This window comes from Juglans regia, chromosome 13 (genome assembly GCF_001411555.2).
Source record: "Juglans regia cultivar Chandler chromosome 13, Walnut 2.0, whole genome shotgun sequence".
NCBI lineage: Eukaryota > Viridiplantae > Streptophyta > Magnoliopsida > Fagales > Juglandaceae > Juglans > Juglans regia.
Window position 1 is genome coordinate 16,588,287 of NC_049913.1, and position 26,691 is coordinate 16,614,977.

At 35.9% G+C, this 26,691-nt stretch overlaps 1 protein-coding gene across 2 annotated transcripts in view; it reads right to left on the bottom strand.

The window, feature by feature from the left end:
* Positions 1 to 5,583: 5,583 nt before the first annotated feature.
* LOC108999745 (vacuolar fusion protein CCZ1 homolog B-like) overlaps positions 5,584 to 26,691 on the bottom strand; it is a 55,043-nt gene continuing 33,935 nt past the window's right edge. The window contains exons 9-10 of one of the 2 annotated variants that reach the window (XM_018976661.2): positions 16,114 to 16,343; positions 5,584 to 5,988 (exon numbers count right to left, since the gene is read on the bottom strand). In XM_018976661.2, the coding sequence (XP_018832206.1) occupies positions 5,958 to 5,988; positions 16,114 to 16,343 (261 nt within the window). In that variant the 3' untranslated portion in view covers positions 5,584 to 5,957. The remainder of the gene's footprint in view (positions 5,989 to 16,113; positions 16,344 to 26,691) is intronic. The other variant, XM_018976647.2, reaches the window with a different exon arrangement.

Consider the following 26,691-nt stretch of genomic DNA (forward strand, 5'->3'; position numbering starts at 1 on the left):
CATAAAATCATGCATTTTATAAATAATTTTATAAATAATCTTCACATAAAATCATGCATTTCATAAATAATTTCATGAATAATCTTTCCCATAAAATCATGACTTTTTCATAATTTTATCATGTTTTGGATACGTAAAAAGGGATTTCCAATAAAGGGCATACATGCATAATATCTTTTATAAAAAGACAAACAGCTCACTGTACATACGCGTAAGGATATGATCATGCTACTTACCTTGCAATGCTAATCCACTATTTTCGGCACGAAATCGGTTGCCTATAAAAAATAAACACGTATTTTGCATAAATTTCTAATTAAACAAGTGATTCTATTTAAAAACCTAACTACTAAAATAGTCTATATTTTCTAAACCTAAACACTTCTCGACACTAAAATAGCCTTACCCGTTAGTCTTAAATAAGCAAGGATATTTTTGGAAAATAACATACTGTACATGGGCATTTTGGGAAAATAAAATAGAGGGGCATTTTTGTAATTTAACTAACCAAAAACAAATATTGATTTACGGGTTGCATGATCCGGTTTGGTTTACGCGTGAAAGGAAATGCATGCAATCGGGTTGGGGTGCGATGCTCACCGAGAGAGGAAGCTGATGCGCGGCGGCTCTGGGTGGCTGGGGAAGGACCGGAGACGCGACTGGGTTCTCTGGGCAGTGGTGGTATGACGCCGAGAGGAGGAGAGTGGGAGTTGACGCCGAGAGGAGGAGAGCGGGAGTTCAGTCAAGCCGCAAACAAACCGAGAGAAAGAGGGGGACGACGACGGTCGTGGGCTTACCGGGATGGAGTGGGTGCCTCAGGGTTGTGCTAGTCGGCGAGTTCTGTGGCTGAGGGTGGCCGGGCTGTGGCTTACGGTCGAAGAGCTCAGTGCTCTGTTTTTTAGGGCTAAAACAGGGGAGGATGGCAGCGGGTTTATGGCTTTTTCGAGGGCGGGCCGTGCGGTGGTTCTGCTAGCTGGGCTACGAGGTGGCCAGAGGGAGGAGCTGGGACGTGGTTTGCTTGGCTTCGGCAAGGTGGTGCTGCGGTTTCCCGGTGGCGTGCAGTGGTTGTGTGTGTGGAGGAAAAGTGAACCAACACGGCAGTGGGATTTACGGTGGAGGGAGAGGTGGTCTGCTGGACGAGCTTGAGGGAGGTGGTGGAGCTTGTCTTCTCGGACGTGTGCTGCGGTTTGAGGGGAGGAGGTTTGTGGCAAGTGCTCTGTGTGCGTGAGTGTAAAAAGACGTGGGCGGCAGTGGCTATTCCCTTCAAGCAGAGGAGAGCTTAACTATTTATAACCTAGCCAGTTGAGAGTCAAAAAGGAAAACCCTAGGACGAGAAACCTGAATGCGGAGGAAACGGATGAAGTCGTGCATGCGTTGAATTGATACGCGATGGGAAGACTCACGATGGGGGCATGGCGGCTTGCATTCTTTGGTGAGTGAAACGTGCATATGTATAATTGTTTGAGAACCTAAAGAAAACCCTAGATAAAAAAAAATAAAGGAATAGACGTGCATGTGTATGTGCATGTGAGTAGATTGTTTGAAATTCAAAATAGAAGAAAAAAATCCAGCAAGAGGAGTTGTATTCTGAAGAGGATTCAAGGGCTGGACAAAAAATAATAATAGTAATAATAATAATAATAATAATAATAATAATAATAATAATAATAAAGCCTTAATAAAATTATTCAAATTTTATCCCTAAAAAAAAATATAGGGTCGGGTCGTTACATATGGTGTCTCTATCCCATTATTTTAGTTTGGGGTGGTTGTAATCCAAGAAATCTGCACATGCATTTTATGATCTTTCCCTAAAATATCTCTATTATTAGGCGGGTTCTATTGTGGGTCCTTGCCTATTATACCTATTTTGTGAGGCTGTGTTTTAATATAAGATCGTATAAAGAAAATAAATGAGGATTTAAATTATATTATGTTAAGTTTAATCCCTTGTCGTATAGCATTTGAAAGGCATATTGAAGAAATTTTGTTAAGTATAATTATATTACTTTCAATAGTAAATAAAAAGATTTTAATTTTATTAAATGAGTTTTCCGCTTGTTACATTATTTGAATTTGATATAAGTATTTTATTAAGTTGTAAACTATAAGTATTTATTCTTTGTTTTTAAACACTAAGCCGATTATTTGATACAAATCCTTCATGGTTTTAAATTAGATATGATTAAGAATATTTTATGAATTACTATTGCTTAAGAAATTTATGAATTTCCTACTACATTATATGTTGGCAGTTTTAAATTATCGTTTTAGGGCTTGTTTGGATTCGTAAGTCATCTCAACTCATCTCAACTCATCTCACTACTATTCATTACTATTCAGTAACTTTAACTCACAAATCTCACTACTATTCACAACTCATCTCATTACTATTCACAATCCATCTAAACTCATCTCATCTCATCTCAAGTCATCTCAAGTCTATAATAGTTTATAGAGATATGAGTTTTAAATATGATTAAGTTAATTTTTGAAATGACTCTAAGTTGATTTACCATATTTGATAAAACTATATTTTGATAAGTTAAGATTTTTTTTTTTAATGATAATAGTATTTATTAGATTTCTGATAACTAGATAATTATCGAAGCTATTTCCGTAGTATGAATTTAAGTAGATGGAGAGTTTTACGAGTCCTTTTCGAAGTTTAGTAAAGTTTAGTATTCTGTATAGGTGCCGATTGGTATTCATTCGGCACGATTGTGGAAAGATTCAGAAAAGCTAAAAGGTCCAATAAGCAGGGTTCGTATGCTAGGCTTTACACGAATTGTTTAAACTGAGGTTGACTTTCTAAAAATTTTGCATGTTTTGTTATTAAATGAGAACTTAGAAAACACAACCTCGATCGTTTATTTGTATTACTCATGAAAATCTATATGAAAGAAGGAAAAAAATTTTTAACATGAATTGTGTAGACATGAGTTTTATTTTGTCATGCTGTTTTTGAAATGTGAAAAAGAGCGATACTGAAAATCCAAAAATTTGTGCATTAATTAGAAAGATGCTCCGACTTTTGTTTTCAGTATGTGATAATGATCTTAATATGTTTCAAAACTCAGTTTTGTTTTGATATAGCATCTGAAAACGTTTGGCATGGTGTACTAACTTTGTCTCTGCCTGGTTTGGCCATTGGGGATAGCACAACCCTACCATGGGGGTTAAACATGGTCTTCGCTTTGTGAGATGTTATGTTTTGATGTGAAGATGATGCTCAGTTTCGTTATGCCAAAGTATTCTAGGTTTTATGTGTCTTAAAAGCATCGCTCTGTTACGTTTGAAAACATGTTTTGTTTTGCATGCTAATTTTGGAAGATATTTTTGTTCTGCATATTGTACTCTATAAATGCTCATGTTTACACATATATATGTCTTCTGCTTACTGAGTTATTGGATAACTCACCTCTTATCTTCATAATATTTTTCAGATGATTTAGACGATACGCTTGGTGATCAGGAATAGAAGTTTGGGCAAGATTGGCAGGTTGTGGGAAGTTGAGTATCTAAGGGTACTTTCATTATTAGGCAGTTATCTTATGAATAGTTGGATTTTAGTGTGTGAAACTTGATGTATGGAGACTTACGAATTTCTGGTTTTTATGTTATGATTAATTAAGGAAGACCTTGTAGAGGAATTTATGTGGTTGAACTCGATGGATAAGTTCATGGTTTGTGTGAGAACATGTAGAGATGTGATTTGCATTATAAGAGATGGATTGAATATTATGTTTATGGAGTACTTAGAAATATCACTTGTATTGTGAAGATATGATTTTAAGTGATAAGAACTAACTCTTTAATTCATCCGAGACCGAGGCGTTACAGTTATGATATGAACAAGAACCTGAGCTCAAATGATATAAACATGTGTTAAGAGTTTAAAAGATGAAAAAAAAATTTATAAAGAAAGTTTATGTTGCATATGCTAATGTTTTACGTCAAAGTACATATCCATGCATTCATTTGTGGTTTGCTTTTATATGCTTGTGATATCTATGATATGTTGACTGTTTACTTGTTGAGATTTCTCGAAATCTTACTGTGGTAGTTTTTACTACCATTCCCCTCCCGAAATGGTAGAAGTTGTAACAGGTGTAGGAAACCCCGATGACGAAGCAGAAGAGGACAACACTCCCTCCGGATAGGATAGCGCCCAAGATGGAAGTGAACTCTTCTGGGCGCTCCATCCAGGAGCAGCTAGAGACCATTGACCTGACTATTACCGAAGTACTCAAACTCATTGTTGAGTTAAAGCGACTAAGGAGCTGTGGCAAGGACCGATTCTTAGAAAAGAGGACAAAGCCTGAGAGGCTATGAAGACTTAAATATTTTGTGGAATACACAATCTTTTGAAATGGTCCTGTGTTTTGATAGTCTTTTGAAAGTGCTTATACTTATATAAAGCTTTTGGGATATTTGTACTTATTGGTATCATTTGTCTTAATTATTTTGCCACCGTGCTTAAGTAGATAGAAAAGAATTTTTCTGCTGCGATTTTTATTGCATTTTGCTAAAATATTAGGTGCATTGCATCTTAACTGTCATGTAGGGGGTATGTAGCCTTGTGTTATATGCATTCAGTCACCGTGAAATCCCAATCGGGGGCTAGGGGATTCGCGCTCTTACTCTGCTCAATTACAACCTACTCGTCTACTTGGATATGGTTTTAACCCTCTAACTTGTTTTTGGATTTTTTAACTACAGTTTGGACTATCATCTTTCAATTTTAGTTTTTTTATTTATTTTGTTTTCCAATTTTATTTTTCTAATTTGTTCTTGAATTTTAAGTTTGTTCTTAAAAAAAATAGAGTTGTTATTTTAACTTTTGGTTTTTTAGTTTTCCTAGTTTGCACTATTTAGGTCTGAAGTTTTAATTTTTCTGTTTAATTTAATTGTTATTTTTACCCTTTTTTTAATTTTTTTCTCTTTTTAATTTCTTATTTTATATTATTATTTTTATTAATTTCTTTGCCATGTGTGAATTCATACTCGTTGAAGAAGACTTACGATTTATTAATTTTTATGAGGTGTTTCTACTCTATGAAAAAAGGGTTAACGTCGTTGTGGATTTTGCGAATGGAGCGTAAGATATTTACTAATGCATCGTCGAAAATTTTAATGAGTTTGAAAGGGCTTAGTTGTAAAATTTGGAAAACTCAAAGAATAACATGCGAAAATTGAAACCAAATGACCTTTTTGACGGTGAAAATCTAGAGACTGATTTTTCATTTAACCGGTATTTCTTTAAATTCAGATCGTCCCATTGTAGTCTCCAAATAAATTGTCCTAGCATGCCAAGTCCTTTATGTGTTCCAATATTCAAGCCCTCTATTTGTTCTAATATTCGTTTACCAAAAAGAGAACCCAAATAGAAATAATTATGTAGTCAACTTTATATGATTTTATAAATCTATAAAATGTATTAGTTGTTCATTTATCAGATGATTGCTTGACAACAAGCATTCCCTTTTATTGCTACCATCTTTATATCAATTCATCATTATATGGACTCTTCCAAAAGAACCCTTCCTTCATTTTCTCTTTCCTTTTTAAGTTCCCTTGGGGGACATAAAAGCCTCTTCTCACCCTTAACAGAAAATAATATACATTTCTTATGGCGCCGTCCAATTCCTAAGCCAGCCAATTAAGTTCTAGAATTTAATTGATCTTCCTCTGCTTAGTGTGACCGGTTCTGGCAATACATCAGAAGCTTGTAAAGCGTCCGAGTACAAATAAATAAAACATTTCCACATAAACTGATGAACAAATACACGCAGCCGATTGTTTTTCTTTCCCTTCTTAAAACTCACAAAATTATACAGCAAACGGATGCTCCTGCGTGGGAAGAAAGAGGAAGGTGATAAGAAAATGCCGATCACCTTCATAGAGAGCTACTTTTAATTGTATGATGGTCAGTATGAGAAACCAATGAATTTTTACTAATCCAATGAAAAAGCTCCATTGCAATACCTGCATATATCCAATCAAACAGATGATTATGTTATACTTTAGATTTAAGATAGATTGTAATGATAAATTCCAACAGACCAATTTTGATAATCAAAGATTGTGTGCTTTTAAAGAACTGTTGTAACACTCAGGTTCTTAATCAGGGTTTAGAATTTTGTTTTATAATTAGTATTATTGGTATTAGTATTTTATTATTTTAAAAAAATCTGTTTACTTGAGATGGTGATTTTATTTGAGTGGAATTCTTCCACTCTCTACACGCCCATATATCCCTCTGTTTGATTTCCTAGTTTGAATAATTTCCTAATTGGTAACCGACAGATTCGAGTGCCAAAAACCCTCACTTATAAATCCTCTTTCGTCCACAAAATTTCCTCCTTCACACAGGCAAGCCCTCGCTGTTATGTACTGATATGGTATGAAATTTGTATAATAAGGAATTAATCAATCGTAGGCAATTCGAGGTGCCTAAGGCCCCAACAATACTCAAATCTTGGATGCAAACTTGGTACGCTTAAAGAACTTAATAGACAATTACATGAATGACCCACTACGGACATGATGACATAGCCCCAAGGCAACAACCCACGTTCAATCACAATGTGACCAACTTAAATTAACAGACCCACTAACACAACTTCAAAACACGACCCAACTAACATAACTCATGATCCCAAGGACACAAACCCACTAACATAAGACTCAAGCCGAAAGTGATGCTTCTAGAATCATAACACTTGCAGCCAGAGACCCCCCATTGCATAGTGAAATCGATTTCCCTACATAGATAGCCCGAGGACCATTTTTCCTCAACAAGAGATAACTACCTCGCCGCAAGCCATCATAGAACCAACCACGGAGGACGACAACGGTAAGTCTTCCTTCCCTTCACGATGTCATTGATCATATGTTGATCCCTCTAGTATATTTCCCTACTGGCATTAACACATTTTGTATGGGTTTTGCATTGCCCACCGTCGCCGCTGCAGAGTGAACTGGAAAACCACCCAGACTGCTGAGAACTCGCCGACTAGGCAACCCCTTGTCACCTCGTGCTATTCCGATGAGCCCTGCCGAGATCTCCTCTTCTCATCAATTTCTCAATTTAATATTTCTCTCTCTATGAACTTTGCCACCACACACAAAGGAGGTCGTAGTGCCCCCGTGATTCTCGCCGAGCCACCTGAGTTCCCCCGTCACCCTACTCTCTCAGTTGGTGCCGCATGGCCTCTCCCTCTCTCACACACCTCTCTGTTTCTCAGCCCTTTTATTTTCCAAAGGGTTCCACACTCTTAAATCGAAAGTGGGCCCTTAGGCCTTAAGCCCATTCGGCCAAGTGCCACTGATATCCTAAGTGGGCTGATTTCTCACATGGGCCTTGTTTTTAAGTTGGGCTTGATTTTATTGTATTTCAAAACTATTATAATATTTCAAGTGGGCTGATTTTCTTGTGGACTTTTATTTAAGTTGGGGAACCCCAAGGGGTTGGCCCAAGTGGTGAAAGCTTTGGTCTTGGGGTATCACTCTTCAAGGTCTAAAGTTTAATACCTCATGGGTGCAAACAATCATTTGGAGACACTTCCTAGTGAAAAGTCGGCGATTTAACCAGTTCCGTATAGGGAAACTTTCGAGGGTGTGACACACGGGACCGGAGTTTACTTTGCATGGGTGGGTCCGAAGGGCCCTATCTTGGAGAAGTTCCCCGACATAAAAAAAAAAAAAAAAAATTTGGGGTGATTTGCTTTAATTGGGCGGGGCTTGATGTTTAAATTTGGACTTGTGTTTTGAGTTGGGTTTATGTTAAAGGATTATTAAGTTAGACATATTTTACATTGGGCTGGGTTATATTTTTAGAAAACCATTATATGATGCTTTACATGGACTTGGTTTTTAATTGAATAAATATATTAATCCATAGACTTGATTTACAGAAAATATTTAAGGGATTTAAAATATATTCCCTACTAAATTATAATTTGAAGGTTAGAATATGTTACTAATAATTAAATAATTATATGTTATGGGTTTTAAATAATAGTAGTACTTATTAATTTCAGTATATGTCAGAATAATTATTAAATTAAATTCCATGGTGTATTTAATTAAGTAGAATGCTACAACACGCTTTCCTAGAAATTTTTGTAACGTTTACTATCTCGTATAGGTTATGAGCTACGAAATAAAATTCAGAAAGTAGTGCAACGAGGTAAGTAGCATGATCTTAACCTTCACGTGTGTTGTAATTATTCGATTAAAAAGTGTTGTTCACCTATGCTATGTATGGCCATATCAAGGTTTCTCTTTACGAACCCTTGATGAATTATGATAATATGCTTGTGATGCAATTACATATGCAATGCTAAATGGTATGTCTACTATGTTATGTTGTGGAATGCTTATGTTATGTTATGCTATCTAACGCTTATATCCTGTTATATTATGTTATGATTATGTAATGTTCATGTTAATATGCCATGATCAATGCTATGCCATGCATTTAAGTAAGACACCATGAAAGACATGAAGTGAACATGTTCATATGCATTATGATAAGATAATTAAGAAGTCATGTAAATGATAAGTAAGCTTTAAGATTGGCCTTATGTTATGGGTGGATGTGCATGTCACGGACTTAAGCTTGGTCCACCATAAGTATGCTATGATGTATTTGGTGACACGGATCTAAGCATGCTTCACCATGTGGTATGCTATGATGTATGCAGTGACACGGACCTAAGTATACTTAGGTTGTGTTTGGATAGTGAGGTATTCTCAGGTATTCTATGAATATTAGTGAAAAAGTAATGATAGAATATTGAATAGTAGTGAATAGTAGTTGATGAGTGTACCAAAGTGCACTCTTCTTGAACTTAGGTTCTATTTATTTTGAGATATTCTTAAGCACATTTTTTTATGTTTAATTTCAGAGTCTATAAAAGAGGAGGCTAAAGCCCAGTCAAATGAGAACCAAAACCCATCAAAGAAAGATGTAAGCCCATTATGTTTATTTTCTCCTGCTGTGCGCCTCCAACAACTACTACTACTCAAATGATGCACGTTTCGAATTCAAAAAGTAGTTGAATGGGCGCCAAAATATGAGGTTCCAAGATTTGCTAAACAGATCTGATCTCCAGCGAAAATTTAAAACAAAAAGAATCACTTGGCAGTTAGTTACTTTGACTCGGTCAAGATGAGAATAGTTTTCGGCAGAGAGAAGATAAGATTTGGTTTATCTGCGGATCTGCCAAATTTAAGAGATTGATCAGCCAAATTCAAAGGAATTTTTGAATTGGGATAATTCCCAATTGTTTCGATGAGCAAGACTTTCCAATGTGTAGAAGACTTTTCAAAGATAGCAATATTTAAAAAGGGGGTTGGTGGGAAGATGATAGTACGGTACAATTCGGGAGGAGAAAAAAAAATATAATTTTTTGGTACTCCGATGGAGAACTAAAGCTTACGTAAAGCCTAGGACATAAATTGATTGTGAAAATGTTTTGACTATATTTCAATTCACAGATTAAGTTTTTATTGTTTAAGATTTTAGGATTGAATTCTCTATTTATTTTGGATATTATAAGTTTGAAACAATTATATTAAATCTTGTTATAGTTTGATTTTGTTAAGCTATAAGATTATGAATATATGATTGTGACTTAAACAGGCTTTTCATGCCATTGATGTGATCTTTTGTTACACTATTGTTTGTGAACATAGTGTCTTGTTTAGATCTGATATTCCTTTTTATACATGAAGACTATGGTTTGTAAATGGGGGAATAAATTCTAGAATTAAATTTGAGAAATTAGATGAGTACATTGTCATATCCTCCCATTGGTATTATAATTCTTAATCGTTTGTATAATTTGGATTGGAAAAATCAAAATATTAGATATAGTTGATGGAAGCTCGAAGCTTTACTTGCATTTTTATCCATGTCCTAATCTCATTTTAATTGCGTGTTTTAAGTAGATTTCAGAATACTTTTCAGATTCCTGTCATCTTGTCATTTGATCTTTTCCTTTAAATTTGCGTTCTTGTAGCGTTTCTTATGACTTCCTGTGGATCGACAGTCTAAACTATACTATAACATAGCATAATAGTTTGCAGTGACACAGACCTAAAAATACTTAAGTTGTGTTTAGGTAGTAAGGTATTCTCAGGTATTCTGTGAACAATAATGAATATTAGTGAAAAATATGTGAAAAGTAATAATAAAATAATGAATAGTATTGAGGTATTTTCATTACCCAAACTAGGCCTTAACCATATGCTATATTATGATTTATGCGATGCCACTAGAGGTGAAAAAAAACCGGTGAACCAGTAAACTGGATTGAGCCGGTGGGTGTGGTCCGGTATCGGGTTTGGTCCGGTCTGGTATTGGTTCCATTTTTCTCAAAATCCATCCGGTTCTAGTTTTCCTTTTTCTAACACCGGACAGAACCAGTTCATATATATATATATTTTAATTTTTTATATTGTATAAAATACTTTTTAAATTGTATAAAATATTTTTTATATTATATATAATTTTTATATAGAATTATATATAAAATAATTTTGCATTATATGATAAATTACTAATTAATATAATATTAAATTTTAAAATCCGATAAAAATAACTACATATCATAATATACTATAATATATCACTATAGTCTATAATACAATTATAATATATAATTACAATATAGTAATTGATATTATCACTATATTATTATATACTATAATATATATACTATATTATATAGTAACAAAAACCGGGCCGAACTAGTAAAACCGGAAGTACCAGCTTAGCATGTAATCGGTGCGGTATCGGTTCTTCAAATCTCAGACCGGTTACACTCCTAGGTGCCACAAACCTAAGCATGGTTCACCATATGTATGCTATGATTATGCAGTGCCACGGACCTAAGCGTAGTTCACCATATGATTTATATGGTCAACGACAATTGGACCGATGCACGTATGTTATGATGGCCACTAATGAAGTGAAAGACAAGATGAATAAGTCATGTATGAATATGAAATGCATGGAGTCAATCATTCATGCATCCATGTTACATGTACTGCCATGATTATGTTCAAAATCAAGCCTAATATTGCTTTAAAATAAAGTCAAGCCTAATATTAAGCTAAGTTAAGTTTACAATATGATATGCTATTATAGAATCTTCGACTCGTTTCTCTGTTTTTATGTTTTAATGTCTTAGATGATGATTACGTGAATACAGAGGAGTGAGAGGAGTAGATTATTCTTCCAGAGACTTAGACCTTGAATAAGTGTTAGTTACACATGGGTTTAATTATGCTTAGACAATTGAATAAGTGATTTTATCACAAAGGACTAGTTCATGTTATTTTTATGTTTTAGTTTTTATTATGAAACTCTATTATGCTAAGTAGTTTTATGATTCAATAAACGATGTATTTTTTATGGTGTCAAATCTCTTTACCGGGCATTAAGCTACAAATGAAAGTAACATTCCGTACATACAGGAAAGGGTATTGCAACATTAATCTAGTAACCAGTCATGAATTCATCGATGAAAGATAAAGAGAGTTTCTTGACAAGAAATATCTCGCCCCAAATATAAAAAGTTAAGGAAATCATCGCTAATGAATTTTCTTCAAAGTAAACATTTTCCTTCTTTTGTAGAAACAATTTGTCCAACCTAATAATTTGAGCTTTGTGAGTATTTAGGTCAATCGAAAGAGGTTGGTTTATGGACACCAAGGTGAACCAAATCTTAAAGATCCCTTGCATGCTTCAGATGGGGCAATCACAAGATCGAGAGCTAAGAAGTACAAGGAAACAATGCAAGGATTGGTGCAATCCACTTGGAACGAGTCTAGCAAGAGCCGAATATTCAATATGGGTTTGAGAGAAGGAAATCTAGTGATCATCCACGTAATACAAACTATGGAAGAGTGCAACATAAATTAGGGTCTATTATTACGTTTATGTCATTGACAGCCCTAGACAGGTTATTTAATTAAAAACACTTATTTTATTAGTTATAGGAATTAGTCTAAAATAATTGGGTTTGAGGATGTTTGGCCCACATATGTCTTATTTCTTATGAACTAGGATTTTTGGGAAGTTACTTTTTAAGAACTAGGGTTTAAAGAGGTACTGTAGCGAGTTAATGTAGCTGAGGCACTATTCATCCAAGGGTATTTTTGGAAGAAAGCTTTATTTTGGCTAGAGTTTTAATTAAGTTTTGGTTTAAATACTCATTGTAGCCTCATTTTAAGAAGTTTATGAAATTTGATGAATTTATTCATTGTGAGTTGAATTTATTCCTCTTGTTCTTAATTGAATTTTTGAACTTATCAAAAGTAAATCACAACATTTGTCTCATTCCTCTTTGTAATCTGGGTTCTTGAGATAGGTTCTTCAACGGGTTTAGATTTTAATATAATCTAGGTTCTTTAAATGAGTTCTCAACGGGTCTAGATTTTCCATCTATTGACTTGATTTTGACTTTCTTGGATAAGTTTTCAAATTGATTGTGGGTTCAAGGGGATTCCATTCCCACGGGTTCATATCATTTGGTATCAAAGCAAAGTTTCCAATCAAGTCTGATTCTATCTTTTAATTATTGCATCTTTAATTTTGATTCTAGGACTTTATTGTTCTAGGGTTGCAAAAAAAACAAAATGTAGGTTGCCTAAATTTTTAGAATTTTTGGTTTGGCTAAAATTTGCATCACCTAAGGTTTCTTGCATCTCTAAGTTTGTCAATTGCTTGGAGTGTCGTTCCATTAATTTTCTTCTACTTTATTGTCAATTTTTGTGTACTTGAATTCAATTCTTTGATTTTCACAATTAAATATTGTTGTTTATGATTGAATTAACAAAAAGAAAGGAAAGGAAATTCGAAAAAAAAAGATAACATATTCAATGGTTGCTACATAGTTACAAAAACAAAAAAAAAACACATTTGTTGATTGAGCTTTATCACAAAAGGGGCTGAATACATCTTTCTAGTTGGTATCTTGTTTTATAATTACTCTTTCCCTCGTATAAATTCCAAGAGTCTCGTGTCATTTTATTAATTCATTAATTCTTGTTCTTGTTTCTTGAATCTATATTATTGGTTGGAATAATACAAGATTGTATTGTTTTTTATTTAGTTCAACTAGTTGTTAAAGAATTTGAGCAGAAAAAACTATTGAGGTAGAAGACAAGAGTGTAAGATTATTATCGAAAAAAAACCAATTAAGAGTGAAACACGAGTGAAGTGCCATTATTCGAGTGTAAACACATAAGGGAGTGTGAGATTTTCCACTAACATTCTTTTTGTGCAGCACATTACGATATCTCATAGGAGTGAGTCATCATCAAAGGGGATGGCAAATAACCCATCATTTTGTTGCAAGCCATGCAACAACAGTTTGAACGATTGAACATGGTATTGGGTGAAGTAAGGGATAAGATGGATCATCAAGAATCGGTAATTAGAAATCTACAGGCCAGGAGAGATAGGAGGCATGAGTCTAGTATTGAACATGAGTATAAGAATGAAGAGTAGTGAGTCTCTTGTTTAACTTCAACACAGGTCCATAAGAACCAACTAGAGCTGAAAAGTGGGATTGATGAAAAAAATAGGGAGTAAAAGTGAGGATGAGATTGCGAAAAAAAGATATAAAGAGACCAAAAATGAGAGAGAGAAAAAAGAGAGAAAAACGATGAGGGTAAGGCTGAAACCTCAAGAAAAAGAGTGAGTTAAAAAATAATTGTGAGGCCGAGAGTTCAAAAAAAGATGAGAGAAAAAAAAAAGTGAAAAGGAAAAAAAAAAGAGAAAAAATGAGAATGAGGCCGAAACATCAACAAAAAGAGTGAAAAAGAAAATAGAGAAGTAGCTGAGAGTCAAAAAAAAGAATTGAGCCACGAGAAGAAAAAGAAAGATTGCAGAGAAACATAAAAACAAAAGTGAGTTTTTAAGCTAAGGCAAACTTTTATACTAACGAATTTAACGACTCTTTGCCTAATGTTGTTTCGTTGTTACAGGGATATAAGGTCATGATTCCTAGCAGTGTGTTTAGCAGATTGACACCTATTAGAAAGATAGCATTACATTGATTTTGTGTCAGGTGCGACAATTCTTACCCGACTTTTTTTTGAAGAACATGAGTTCTTGACGCACTTGAAGGGACAAGGTAAGTTGAATAGAATGCATACCAAGTGGGTGCAAATCATTAAAACATTTCCTCATGTAACCAAATACACATAAGGTAAGGAAAATTTTGCAGTTGATGTTTTAGCAAGAAGGCATGTCCTTGTCTTCATTTTAGATGCAAAGTTATTGAAATTTAAATTTGATAAGAAATTGCATGTTAATGGTGATGACTTTGCTAGTGTGTATGGAGCGTGTGCGAAGACATTGTTTGGTAAGTGGTAAAGACTAGATTGGTATTCGTTTGAAAAGAATAAATATTGTGAGCCTACTAATCTTATGCGTGAGATGCTAGTGTATAGATGTAGTTTGTTGGGTCATTATGGTGTAAAAAGGATTTTAAACATTACGTGACCATGGGTGGGAGTATTGTTCGTCATTCACTGAGTTTGCATATAATTTGAGTGGTCATTTTGGTGCAAGGAAGACTTTAAATATGTTTCATGAACGTTTGTGGGAGTATCACTTGTCATTCATTGACTTGTTGCATGAACGTTTGCGGGAGTATCATTTAGGCTTCTTTTAGAACTTAAAATCATCTCAACTTATCATTATAACTTTTTCAAATTTCAATACAAAATATAATAAACAATTCAACTTTTTCAAATCCCAAAATAATAATAATAATAATAAACAATAATATTCTAACAATATTTTATCATCTCAACTCAACTCAGTTCAACATCCAAACGCACCCTTACCTTTATTAGAGTTTCCATATATTAGGATCGTGCATACTACTATTTTTTATTTCTTCTTTTGAAGTTGTTTATGGTTTTAATCCACTTACTCCTTTAACCTTGATGCTTTTACTTGTTGATGACAGGAGTAACTTAGATTGACTTTTCTAATTTCTTGAAAAAATTAATGAAAATTTATATTAAGTGGATCTTCCAGGTAAGTATCATATTGTTGCTACTTCCAATGTTTATGATCTTTTTCCCTTTGATGCAGGTGGAGATTCGAGGTCGAATCCTTTTGAGGAGAGAGAATGATGGACACCAAAGTAGACCAAGTTTTAAAGATCCCTTGCACGTTTCAGATGGGGCAATCACAAAATCGAGAGCTAAGAAGTGCAAGGAAGCAATGCAAGAATTGGTGCAATCCACTTGAAACGAGTCTAACAAGAGCCGAATATTCAATATGGGCTTGAAAGAAGGAGATCCAATGATCATCCACATGATACAAGTTATGGAAGTGTGCAACATAAATTAGGATCTATTATTATGTTTATGTTATTGACGGCCCTAGACATGTTTATTTAATTAAAAATGCTTATTTTATTAGTTATAGGAATTAGTCTAGAATAATTGGGTTTGAGAATGCTTGGCCCACATGTCTTATTTCTTATGAACTAGGATTTTTGGGAAGACCTTGTATTTTCGCCAAGGGCTTATTTGAAAAGTTACTTTTTAAAAACTAGGGTCTAAAGAGGTACTATAGCAAGTTACTATAGCCGCGATACTATTCATTCTAAGGTATTTTTGGAAGAAATGACTTTATTTTGGTTAGAGTTTTAATTAGATTTTGGTTTAAATTCTCTTTGTAGCCTCATTTTAAGAAGTTTATGAAATTTAATGAATTTATTCATTGTGAGTTGAGTTTACTCCTCTTGTCCTTGATTGAACTTTTGAACTTATCAAAGGTAAATTACAACCTTTGTGACGTTGCTTCTTATAATATGGATTCTTGAGACAGGTCAACGGATCTAGATTTTAATATAATCTAGATTCTTGAAACAAGTTCTCAACGGATTTAGGTTCTCCATCCATTGACTTGATTTTGGCTTGAGTGAGTTTTCAAACTTATTATAGGTTCAAGAAATTCCATTCCCACGGATTTATATTATTGGTTTTTCATTTTTTTTTCTTTTCCCGTATTGGTCGTTGCCACATTAAAAGAAATTGATATAAGGGGAAGCATAAAATAAAAGCAGGTACCTGTTGCTGAACTTCTCAACGGCATCAGAGGCATAAAGGACCGTTTCGTTTGCTTTCTCTAGAACCATATAAAGCTCCTTCCCTTTTGTAATCCGAGCAATAACCCAAGCATTGTTTTTTGCTCTAATGCATAACTCAAAATCTTTCTCCTGACCTGCGTTATCCCATGCCATTTGACCTTTTTCCAAATCAACCTCTTCTCTAACCATACTTAAAGCAAGCAAAGATTCCTGTGACGGTATAACACTTGAATTAAACAGCTTGCTTGGGGTTTCAAATCATCTCACAACAATCAGCTGACAAGTCATCATCAATAATTATTGTGTCATCAAGTTGCAGGAAACAGAACCAACATTCAACCTCATTCACACAGCAAAATGTTTGAATAATACGCAAAACTAGAGTTTAACCAAGATAAAATTGCCAATAAATATTTATTTTTATACAGAATCTCCTAATTTTTCCAGAGCAACTATGCAATCGAAAATTGCAACTAAATGGTAAGTCTAGTCCAGGCATCAACTCATGCTGCCTAAGCTCATACTGGGTACCACAAGTTCAGGCTCTAGGCAACAGTGGTAAACCCCGCCAGTAAGGCACAGGGGTCTCAATCCAGGATCCATTTTCATGCTTAACTGCTGACATTTGGCAATAGTCTTTGGAATTTAAATGTGCCAATTTATTATTTTTCAGAATAGTTGAAATCAGTGGAACGTTTCTCTGTACGATTCTCTGCGTACAACTTCTTTCGTCTATCTTGTCTCTCTTCCTGACGATGTTTGCCAGTGGTCAGTGTCGTTATTAGTCCATTTTCAGTCATATATTTAGGGGTGCAAGTTTTTCTAAGGATGGGTTATCTGAAACAGATTCTCATTGAAACAAAGGTCTTTGAAGTTACGACGGAAGGTGTTCGATCAGTGTGCATTTTAAAACAAAGCATATAGGTGGTAAAAGAGCCAGACTTGGTATCCTCCTCCACTGTGAACTGGTTGTGCAGACATTGGAGTGTTCTCGGTTGGATGGCACGAAGGAATTAACCACCTGCATTGGCAGCAGTGTGTGTCTTGCCCAAAGGTGCTCTGATGAATACGGAAGGTACTTGGCCTTAGGAGAATACAGAGGTGGTGGGCAAAGAGGCTTCATTATTATCCCTGAGGAAGTGGGAGGGAAGGGTTGGAGGAAATTGGCCATGGAGCTTCATGACAGTTGCAGCAGCATGGGATAGTTTGGAGTGAAGGAGTTTGAAGGGGCTGGAGTCCTCAAACAGCAAACAAGGGAGATGAATGCTCCCGTGAAAGACACTGTTAAGTCGTATGTGGAGGCAATGTTGTCTCCATGCCCTGTTTCTGCCACTAAAGGAGACCAACATAGAGCTATGAAGGTAGTGAGAAGATAACAGGAGTCAACCCAGGTCATGAAGGGTAACATTGGTATTTAAAAAAGGAAATGAGTGACTGTTACGGAGACGTGCCAAACAAGGAGGTCTGATGCACTGCTTGACTGCAAAACTTACCCAAGAAGGGTTGGGGGCTCACTATTCAAGGGAAGCGGTGTAGCAAAGATGACTGTAGAAAGTTTAAAAAAGGATTTGATGAATCTGAGGGTGCTGGTCAATGGCATAATACAGATTGTTAACACAAGAATGGGCCTCGGCTTGCACTTGGAGAAGCACGGCCCAATGCTGCGTGATGTCAATGAGCAGGCTGTGGGCTTGAACTTGGTTAATGAGAAGGCTTTTGGCTTGATCTTGGGCCCTGGAGAAAAAGAAAAAAGAATGAAGTATGGACCGTGCCTCTTGCAGGCTGAGAAAGGGAAGATGAAAGCCCAATCTTAATCAGGCTATTCGACTCTAAGATGATGGTTAAAGCCGGGTTTTCATCCATTGAATTCGGTTCATCATCTGGAGCTGCAGAAGGGACGTTAGCAGTGTCGAATCACAGGATGGCGGTTTCACATAAACCATCACTGGTAGGTTGCGATCAGGTCGCTGGTATCCAGGACGAAGGCTAGCAGTGGTACCTGTTGGCGACAAGAGTCAAGGACGCAGAGTGCATTGTTTTGAAGCAAAAAATGATGCTCAAGCAGTGGACATCACAAGGATGACAGCGAGAACTCACATGACACACCTCTGGGGTGTGTTGAAACAAGCAGCAGAAGATGGGTTGAACTCAGGGAAGGCTAAACTCAAGTTTGGGGGCTGTGAAGTCTCTATACAGGGGAAGGGAGAATACGTTGAATAACAGAGGCAGTGGGTGCTATGGTTCTGTACGACTTTGATGGGGATGATCAAAATATGGAGGGAGACTGTTGGCAGGTATGAGGTCTTGCCTTGGAGATGGTAGGTGGTTCAATATCACGTCAGATGAATCCAACAGACAGTGATAAAGAATTCAAGAAGGAGCCCATCCCATTGAACTATTTACCCTCGAGTAGTAACAGCAATATACAGGCATCGGAATGGGTTCTACACAAAGTAAAGAAGATCCAACACTGTGTAGGGATCCAACACATGCCCCTTTCTCACTGCCATAGAGGCTGGACAGAGCCATCCTAGTTCAGAAGGTGAGCTCAATTCAGCTAAGAAAAGAGCTACAGAATTAAAAAGACTTAACTGGACAGTCAATTTCGAGGCAAGAGAAGGGAATTCTAACTGTGGGAGATCGATGGGAAGGGAAATGGTTTGTAGTATTATGAACCCCGAAATTATTTTGTGGAATGCAAGGGGCTGAATGAGACGGAAAAGTGCCTCAAAATTATAAACCAGCAGCACAAATGGAGAGTTGTTGCAAGTAACAATACTGGAACTTCTTTCTTTAAGCACAATAAGGATTTTGTGCGGGTGTCATCAAGTGGGCTGGTCACATTTACTTCCAAAAATACCTTTTTTTAGGGGGGTGGGGGTGGGTGTCGGTTAGGTGGAATATGAGGGTGGTAGAAAAAATGAAAGAATGTGTGGGGCATTTCTCGGTGGCATGCTAATTCAACAATTTTTGAGGATGAATATTTGTGGGCTTGTGTGGGGGTGTCTATGGTCTAATCTAGACATACCAGAAGGGTACTGTGGGATGAATTGGCAGGGTTCTGTAGCCTATGGGACTTACCATGGTGCATCAAAGGAGATTTTAATGTCACTTGGACCCCGAGTGAATGATCTAGAGCATCCTACCTCAACTTGGCTATGACGGACTTCTCTAACTTCATCTTTGAGCAAGATCTATTGGGCAATCCTCTTGTTGGTGGCACCTTCGAGTGGTCCAGTACATAATCCTTGGCATCCCTAGATTGGGAAGCACATAATCCAAAGCTAATCCATAAACAGCCTCCCTATTCGGATCATTTTCCAATCATTCTTGAATTTGGGGGCATTCATGGAGGTCGAAGATACTTTAAATTCGAATGGCTAAGATTAGAAGGCTTGGTTGAGAGAGCTAGACTGTGGTGATCTTCCTATCTGTACCACAGTACTCAAAGCTACATCATGGCGTGCAAACTTGAGACATTCAAGCAAGATTTGAAGGCTTGGAAATTAGTAGGTGTATTTCAATGTGGAATCAAAAAAGAATTCTGTATTGGAGGAGCTTCAAGGCTTGAAGGGGCCAAAGAAGAGGCGTGGGCTCTTTTAGAAGATGAGAGAGCACATAGGCATTTGTGGATCTGAAAAGGGTGTCTTTAATGGAAGAGATTTGGTGGTGACATAAACCAAGGGCTCTATGGCTAAGGGAGGGGCATAAGTGCACCAAATTCTTCCACTGTGTGGCCAATTCGCATAGTCATTTAGACAATGTTGGTGGATGGTGTGACAACTTTGAATCTTCCTACAATCATGGACCATATTGTCAATTAGCGGCTATTGTTTGAATCATTCACTTTGAGACCAAAGCTTGATGGGCTTCAATTTGAATCACTAGATCGTGAAGATGGAGATCCAGAAAGTTATAAAAAGCATGACTAGTGACAAAGCTCCAGGTTTTGATGGGTTTACCATGGCATTTTTTAAGACATGCTGGGAATTGATCAAAGATTATGTCATGGTGTTTCATGAGTTCCATGCAAGTGGAAGATTTGAAAAGAGCCTCAATGCAACTTTCCTTGCCCTCGTTCCAAAAAACCAGTGCTGTAGAGGTAAAATATTATTGCCCCATTTGCCTTGTGAGTGAGATGCACAAAATCCTTTCGGAAGTATTGGCAAATAGACCAAGTTCTGTGATGGAGAAGGTCAAATGAAAGCATCAAAATGCTTTTATAAAAGGTAGAAAAATTCTTATTGCTAACAAATAAGTCGTGAGTGCCAGGAATATTTGCAAGCTGGACATGGCAAATGGTTATGACAGAGCTAATTGGAATTTCTTGCTATACAATCTTGAGAGATGTGGCCACAAGGAGAAACGGTGCTCTTGGATTAAGCATTGTATCTTGTCCACCTGCTTCTCTATTTTGGTGAAATGGCATACCAAAAGGATTCTTCAAAAGCTCCCAGGGCTTAAGAAGGTTACCCATTATCTCCATTACTTTTTGCTTGTAATGGAAGCTTTTAGAAAAAAGATTTTGGGCATCGAGTATGGTGGATTCCCTTTTAACTATTTTGTGGGTGAGAGAAATAGTGGCACAATCAATATTTCACCATCTTCAATTTGCAGAAGACTATCATATTTTGTGGGGCTAACAAAGACCACATCCGACCTCTGAGGGCACTCTTTTCTTTGAAGCCATCTTTGGTTTACATGTGAATTTGGCAAAGAGTACTTATCCAACTTGCCTACCAACTTTCTTGTCTTTTTCCACTTCCCCAATATGGTGGCCCCCCGTATTGAAAAGCTGCAGCGCGACTTTAATTTTTTTTTTTTTTTTGGGGGGTGGTTGGGGGTTGAGTTCAAATTTCACCTTGTGAAATGGCCTACAATATGCACTCTAATTTCAGGAGGGTTGGGAGTTCGGCACGTGCTGATCTTTAACAGTGGTCATTGGGAAAATGGTTGTGGAGATACCAACTAGAAAGAGGAGCTCTATGGAGGACAGTCATCGATTCAAAATTTAGTGGGACTTGGGGTAGATGGGTTTCGAATGAGGTGAGCAAACCACATGAGGTGAGGCTTTGGATGCACATAAAAAAAGTATGGGAAACGCTCTCTAGACAGATTCAGTTCGAGGTGGGTGCTGAGTATAGAATCAAATTCTGGCACGACCTTTGGTGTGGTGACAGGACCCTCAAGGATGCCTTTCCAAGAATCTATGGAATTGCGAGGTCGTAGGAAATCTCTTTTTTGATAAGTAAAATATTATATTAATAAGAATAGGCATAACACAAGTACAGAGATGGAATATAAGAGGTAACACCTAGTTAGGAGGGAGAAATAAAAACAAGAAAATCATGAAAATCTAGGTCATTGAAATCTACAGCTTTAGCCCATGGGAATAAAGTTTTAAGAAAGAACAATCTAATCTCCTCCAATGAGCGGCTCCTTATCTTCAAAAGTCCGATCATTTCATTCCTTCCATAGGCACCATAGAGTAGATATAGAAACTATCTTCCACACAACTATGATTTGTGGAATACTGCTTAAATTCATCCAATTGGCCAGAAGCTCGACCACAGTAGCAAGCATAACCCAGTCTAGCTCCAATCTTCTAAAGACATCATCCCATAATGCCCTGGCAACCTCACAATGCAGTAGAACTGTAGAAGATGATCCACAGTCTCGCCATTCTTTCTTCACATACAAAACATGTTCACAACAATCACCCAGCATTTCTGTAAGTTATCCATAGTCATAATTTGGCCCAAAGAAGTTGTACAAGTGAAAAATACCGCCTTGAGAGGCGCCTTATTTCTCCAAATACTTCTCCGTAGAAAGTAATTGTGCAATGGATTTGTAAGGGTCTTATAGAAGGGACAAACAGAAGCTGGTACCGACCACAATTTGTCAATTCCCTGAGTTCTGAGCTCATGGTGTACAAGAGTTTGAAAAAATAAAAAAGCTGCCAAGTCCCCAATCATGTGCCGCCCAAATAAAGCCCACATTCCATTAGATTGAGCCACCAACCATCTAGATGAGGTCGGCCACTAATGCCTCCCTCCTTTTCACACGCAATCTTGAAAACTGTAGGGAATGTGTCCTTAAGGGCTCTATGTCCACACCCTAAATCATGCCAGAATTTTATTCTAGATCGGTCTCCCATCACGATTCTAGTTTGTCAAGCAAAAACAACCCCTTCTAATCTACTTCCAGACTCCCACTCCTTAAACCCCTTGTACATCCCTAGTGTTCCACCAACACCCCCCCCCCCCCATAAAGCTTCTGTCTACATGTTATACGCCACAACCATTTCCCAAGAAGAGCCCGATTGAATACCCTCAAAATTCTAATTCCAAACCCACCACGAGAGATTGGAGAGGATACCTTATCCCACTCTACCAGGTGGAACTTGAATTCATCTCGCAACCCACTCCAAAGAAAATCATGACAGACTTTCTCAATTCAGATCGCCACTCGCTGGAATTGGCAACAAAGATAAGATATAAGTTGGTAAATTGGACATAGTACCCTTGATTAGTGTGGTCCTTCAACACCTTTTGACAAATACAATCTCTTCCAACTTGCCAATATGGGTTCAATCTTCTATATTACTTCATCCCAATAAGATTTAGGCCTTGTTTAGTTACACATATGAGATGAGAAATTTGTTAATAGTAGCGAGATAATTTGTGAATAGTAATGAAATGGTGTTTGAGTAAAGATTTTTGTAAGGTTTTGGGAAATGAGAGAAAAAGTTGAATAAAAAATTATAAAGTTAAAAGAGGGTAGAATATAATTTTTAATATTATTTTTGTTTTGAGATTTGAAAAAGTTGATTTTTTTTTGTGTTTTGTTTGGAAGTTCGGAAAAATTGTAATGATTAGATAATATTAGATGAAAATTTGAAAATTAAAAATTAAAAAATATTTATATTTGAATGGTGTGTAGATGTTGAGATGAGATGATTTCAAAAATTTCTTAAACGAAACCAGGCCTTAGCCTTGAAAGAGACCGGCAGAGGAAGGCAAAGGTATTTCACGGAAAAGGAGGAGACCTTGCATCTGAGAGTGTTAGCCAACATTCGAAGATTGTAAACGTTTCCAACTGGAAGCAACTCCAAATTGGATAAGTTCACTTTCAATCCGAACGCAGCTTCAACGCAAAGTAGGAGTGCCCTTAAAGAACATATCTAATTTTGCTCTGCCTCACAAAATATGGAAGTATCATTTGCAAACAACAAATGAGAAATGTTAAGATTAACCCCGGTCACCAACTAAAAACCCAGCCATAAAGCCATTTTTAACCATAGCAAACATCATTCTACTAAGCTCCTCCATAACAATGACAAAAAGAAGCATGGACAAAAGATTCCCCTACTGTAGCCTGTGAGAGCTATTGAAGAATCCAACTAGATTGCCATTCACCAAAATTGAGAACATCGCTGTAGAAGTGAATACCTAATCTAATAGCATCTTCTCTCCCTAAATTCACACCTCCCAATCAAATATAGTAGGAAGTCCCAGTTAACATGATCATGAGTCTTCTCCATATCGAGCTTGTATAAAATACTTGGATCACCATATTTTAATCTACTATCTAAACATTCATTAGTTAGTATTGGATCTAGGGCTACAAACGGGCCGGTCCGATCCGGTCCGGTCCGGTCCGGCGATGGACCGAAAATTTTCGGTCCATTATTTTTCCGGACCGGACCAGACCGAACACCCAAAGGGACCGGACCGAAGCGATAGCTATCGGTCCGGTCCGGTCCAGTCGGTCAGCCCTCTTTTTTTTTTTTTTTTTAAATAATTAATAAAAAAATTTATTTAAAATACTAAATTAAATTAAGTGACTTATTAATGTGGATTATGTAACAAACTCAATAAAAAAATATTTTATATGGTCAATGATAATAAATTAGATGAAAATTATATTATTAATTTATATAATTACTATATAATTAACTAATTGATATTATATATTTATTAATTCATAGAATATTAACAAGTGTTAATAGTATATTTAAAATTTTATATTGTTAATAGTGATAGGTTAAATGAAGATATATATAAAATATTGTTAATTTATAGAATATTAACAAGTATTAATAATATATTTAAAAATTTATATTGTTAATTGTACAATTATTATATATAAAATATATATAAAAAATATTTTTTTTTTTTTAATTTTTCAATCGGTCGGGTCCGATCTGGTCCGGTCCGAAAAAACTATGGACCGTGGACCGGACCGAATGATTTCGGTCCTCTAAAATATGGACCGGACCGGACCGGTCTAAGTCTCGGTCCGGTCCGGTCCGGACCGAAACGGTCGGTCCGACTGGACCGTTAATCACCCCTAATTGGATCCAATATTTGTCTTCCCCTTATAGCATTTTGGGGTCTCAAAATAATCCTCCTCAAGACCTCCACAAAGCAATTTACTAAAACCTTGGAAATAATCTTATACACCCCATTCACAAGACTAATACGCCAAGAAAAATTCCTGGAGGACCTTTATCAAATCATCCTTCACCACTTCCGAACAAGATTGGAAGAAACCCATAGAAAAACCCACTGGACCAAGGTGCTTTGCCTTTGACCATCCTCCTCACCACTTCTTGAACCTCTGTCTCATCATCAAAGGGCCTCTCCAGCTAGGAAACGCTCTGCTGCTCAATGGTCTCGAAAGCTAGCCCATCGAGCTTTGGCCTCCATGCCACCTAACCGGTAAGCAACTGTTCATAAAAGCCAACAACATGCTCCTTAGAGCACTGGCATTGATGTCTCTAGATGCAAATGCAAAATTACATGGTTTGGAGATTGCCTTTGCCATTCAAGAAAAACTCTCATATTGGATTATGCATCTTTGAGCCAAAATAATAAATTATTTTTTTATTATTATTAAATTTTTTCCTAAAATTATTATTATTTTTTATATATATTTTGTAATTAAAACCCACTACATAAGATCTACAAGTATAAACCAATTGTATGAAGGGTGAATAGTAGATCTATAAATATCCAATGATATTGTTTATAGTAAGCTAAATATTTGCATATGGCTAATCCAATGCAGTAGAAAAAGTGTACTTGTTATGTAAATATGTGTTTGCATTTGCATATGCATACACCACTATCAATGCTCTTAAGCATGTGAAACCCTACAGAAACAGCTCCATCGCTGTTAGAGCTAAGCAAAAATCCGACTCTGAATCCAATTTTGTTTGCCAACAACATGCTCCTTAATCACGGGAAGCTCAGTAGAAACAACTCCATCATTGTTAGGGCTGAGAAAAAATCCAAAAAACTAACTCCGCTCCGACTAGGCTGGATTTTTTTTTTTTTTTTTTAACTTTTCAGTTAGAGTCAGAGGTGTTGCTGGACTGACCTTGACTTCGATCCGATCTGACTTTGCCCTCTAACTTCAACTCTAAATCCGAATCCGATATTGTATATATGCTATAAAAATATGTATTTATCTATATATATACTAGTATAGTTATATAACTAGAACTTATACAGTTAAATTCAATAATATACTAGTATGAACTAATTATTATAAAATAATATACTTATACTATAATATAAATAGACTAATAATAGTTTAGTATATGTAAACATCTACATAATCATGTATAGAAATAAGTTAGACACTAGTATTAAAACAAGTCTAGTATAATAAGTTAATAACACATATACTAATTTACTAAAGTATAATAATATGTAATTAGACACTAGAAAGTCTAGTATATAATTAAGTTAGACATTAATATAATATGTAATTAGACACTATAGTATAAGTCTTGTTTAGAAATAAATTAGACACTAGTACAGAAACAACTAATAAGTCTAGTATAATAAGTTCATAACACATAATACTAACTTACTAAAGTATAATAACATGTAATTAGACACTAGAAATAAGACTAGTGTAGAATAAGTTATATATAAGTTAGACACTAATATAATATAATATGTAATTAGACATTAAAAATAATATGTAATACTATAGTAGGATAACATATAACTAGACACTATAATACAAGTCTAGTATAAAAGTAAGTTAAATATTAGTCTAGAATTAAATTAACAGTGAATGATTTAGTTTTAGGCCCTGTTTGGATAGTGAAAGTGTTTCATCTCATCTCATATCATCATTACAACTTTCCCAAATTTCCATACAAAATATAATAAATAATTCAACTTTTTAAAATCTCAAAGCGATAATAATATTAAAAAATAATATTCAGACAATATTTGATTCAATTTTCAACTTTCATTTAAAACCATCTCATCTCACTATCCAAACCACATCTTAGTTTTTAATTTTTTGGAAAAATTAAAATTTGAAAGCCCACAAAAAATTCTTTTCTAAAATGGGCTAAATATGAAGCAAAAATAAAAGCTCAAAGCTAAAAGTCCAAATCCGACTCCACTCCAACAAGTCGGAGCCAGCATTAGATCGGAGCCTACACAAGTCAAAGTCGAGTCGGATTTAGGGGAATCCAATTCTGACTAAGTCGGTGCTCACCCCTAATCATTGTTAAACATCTCAATGGTAT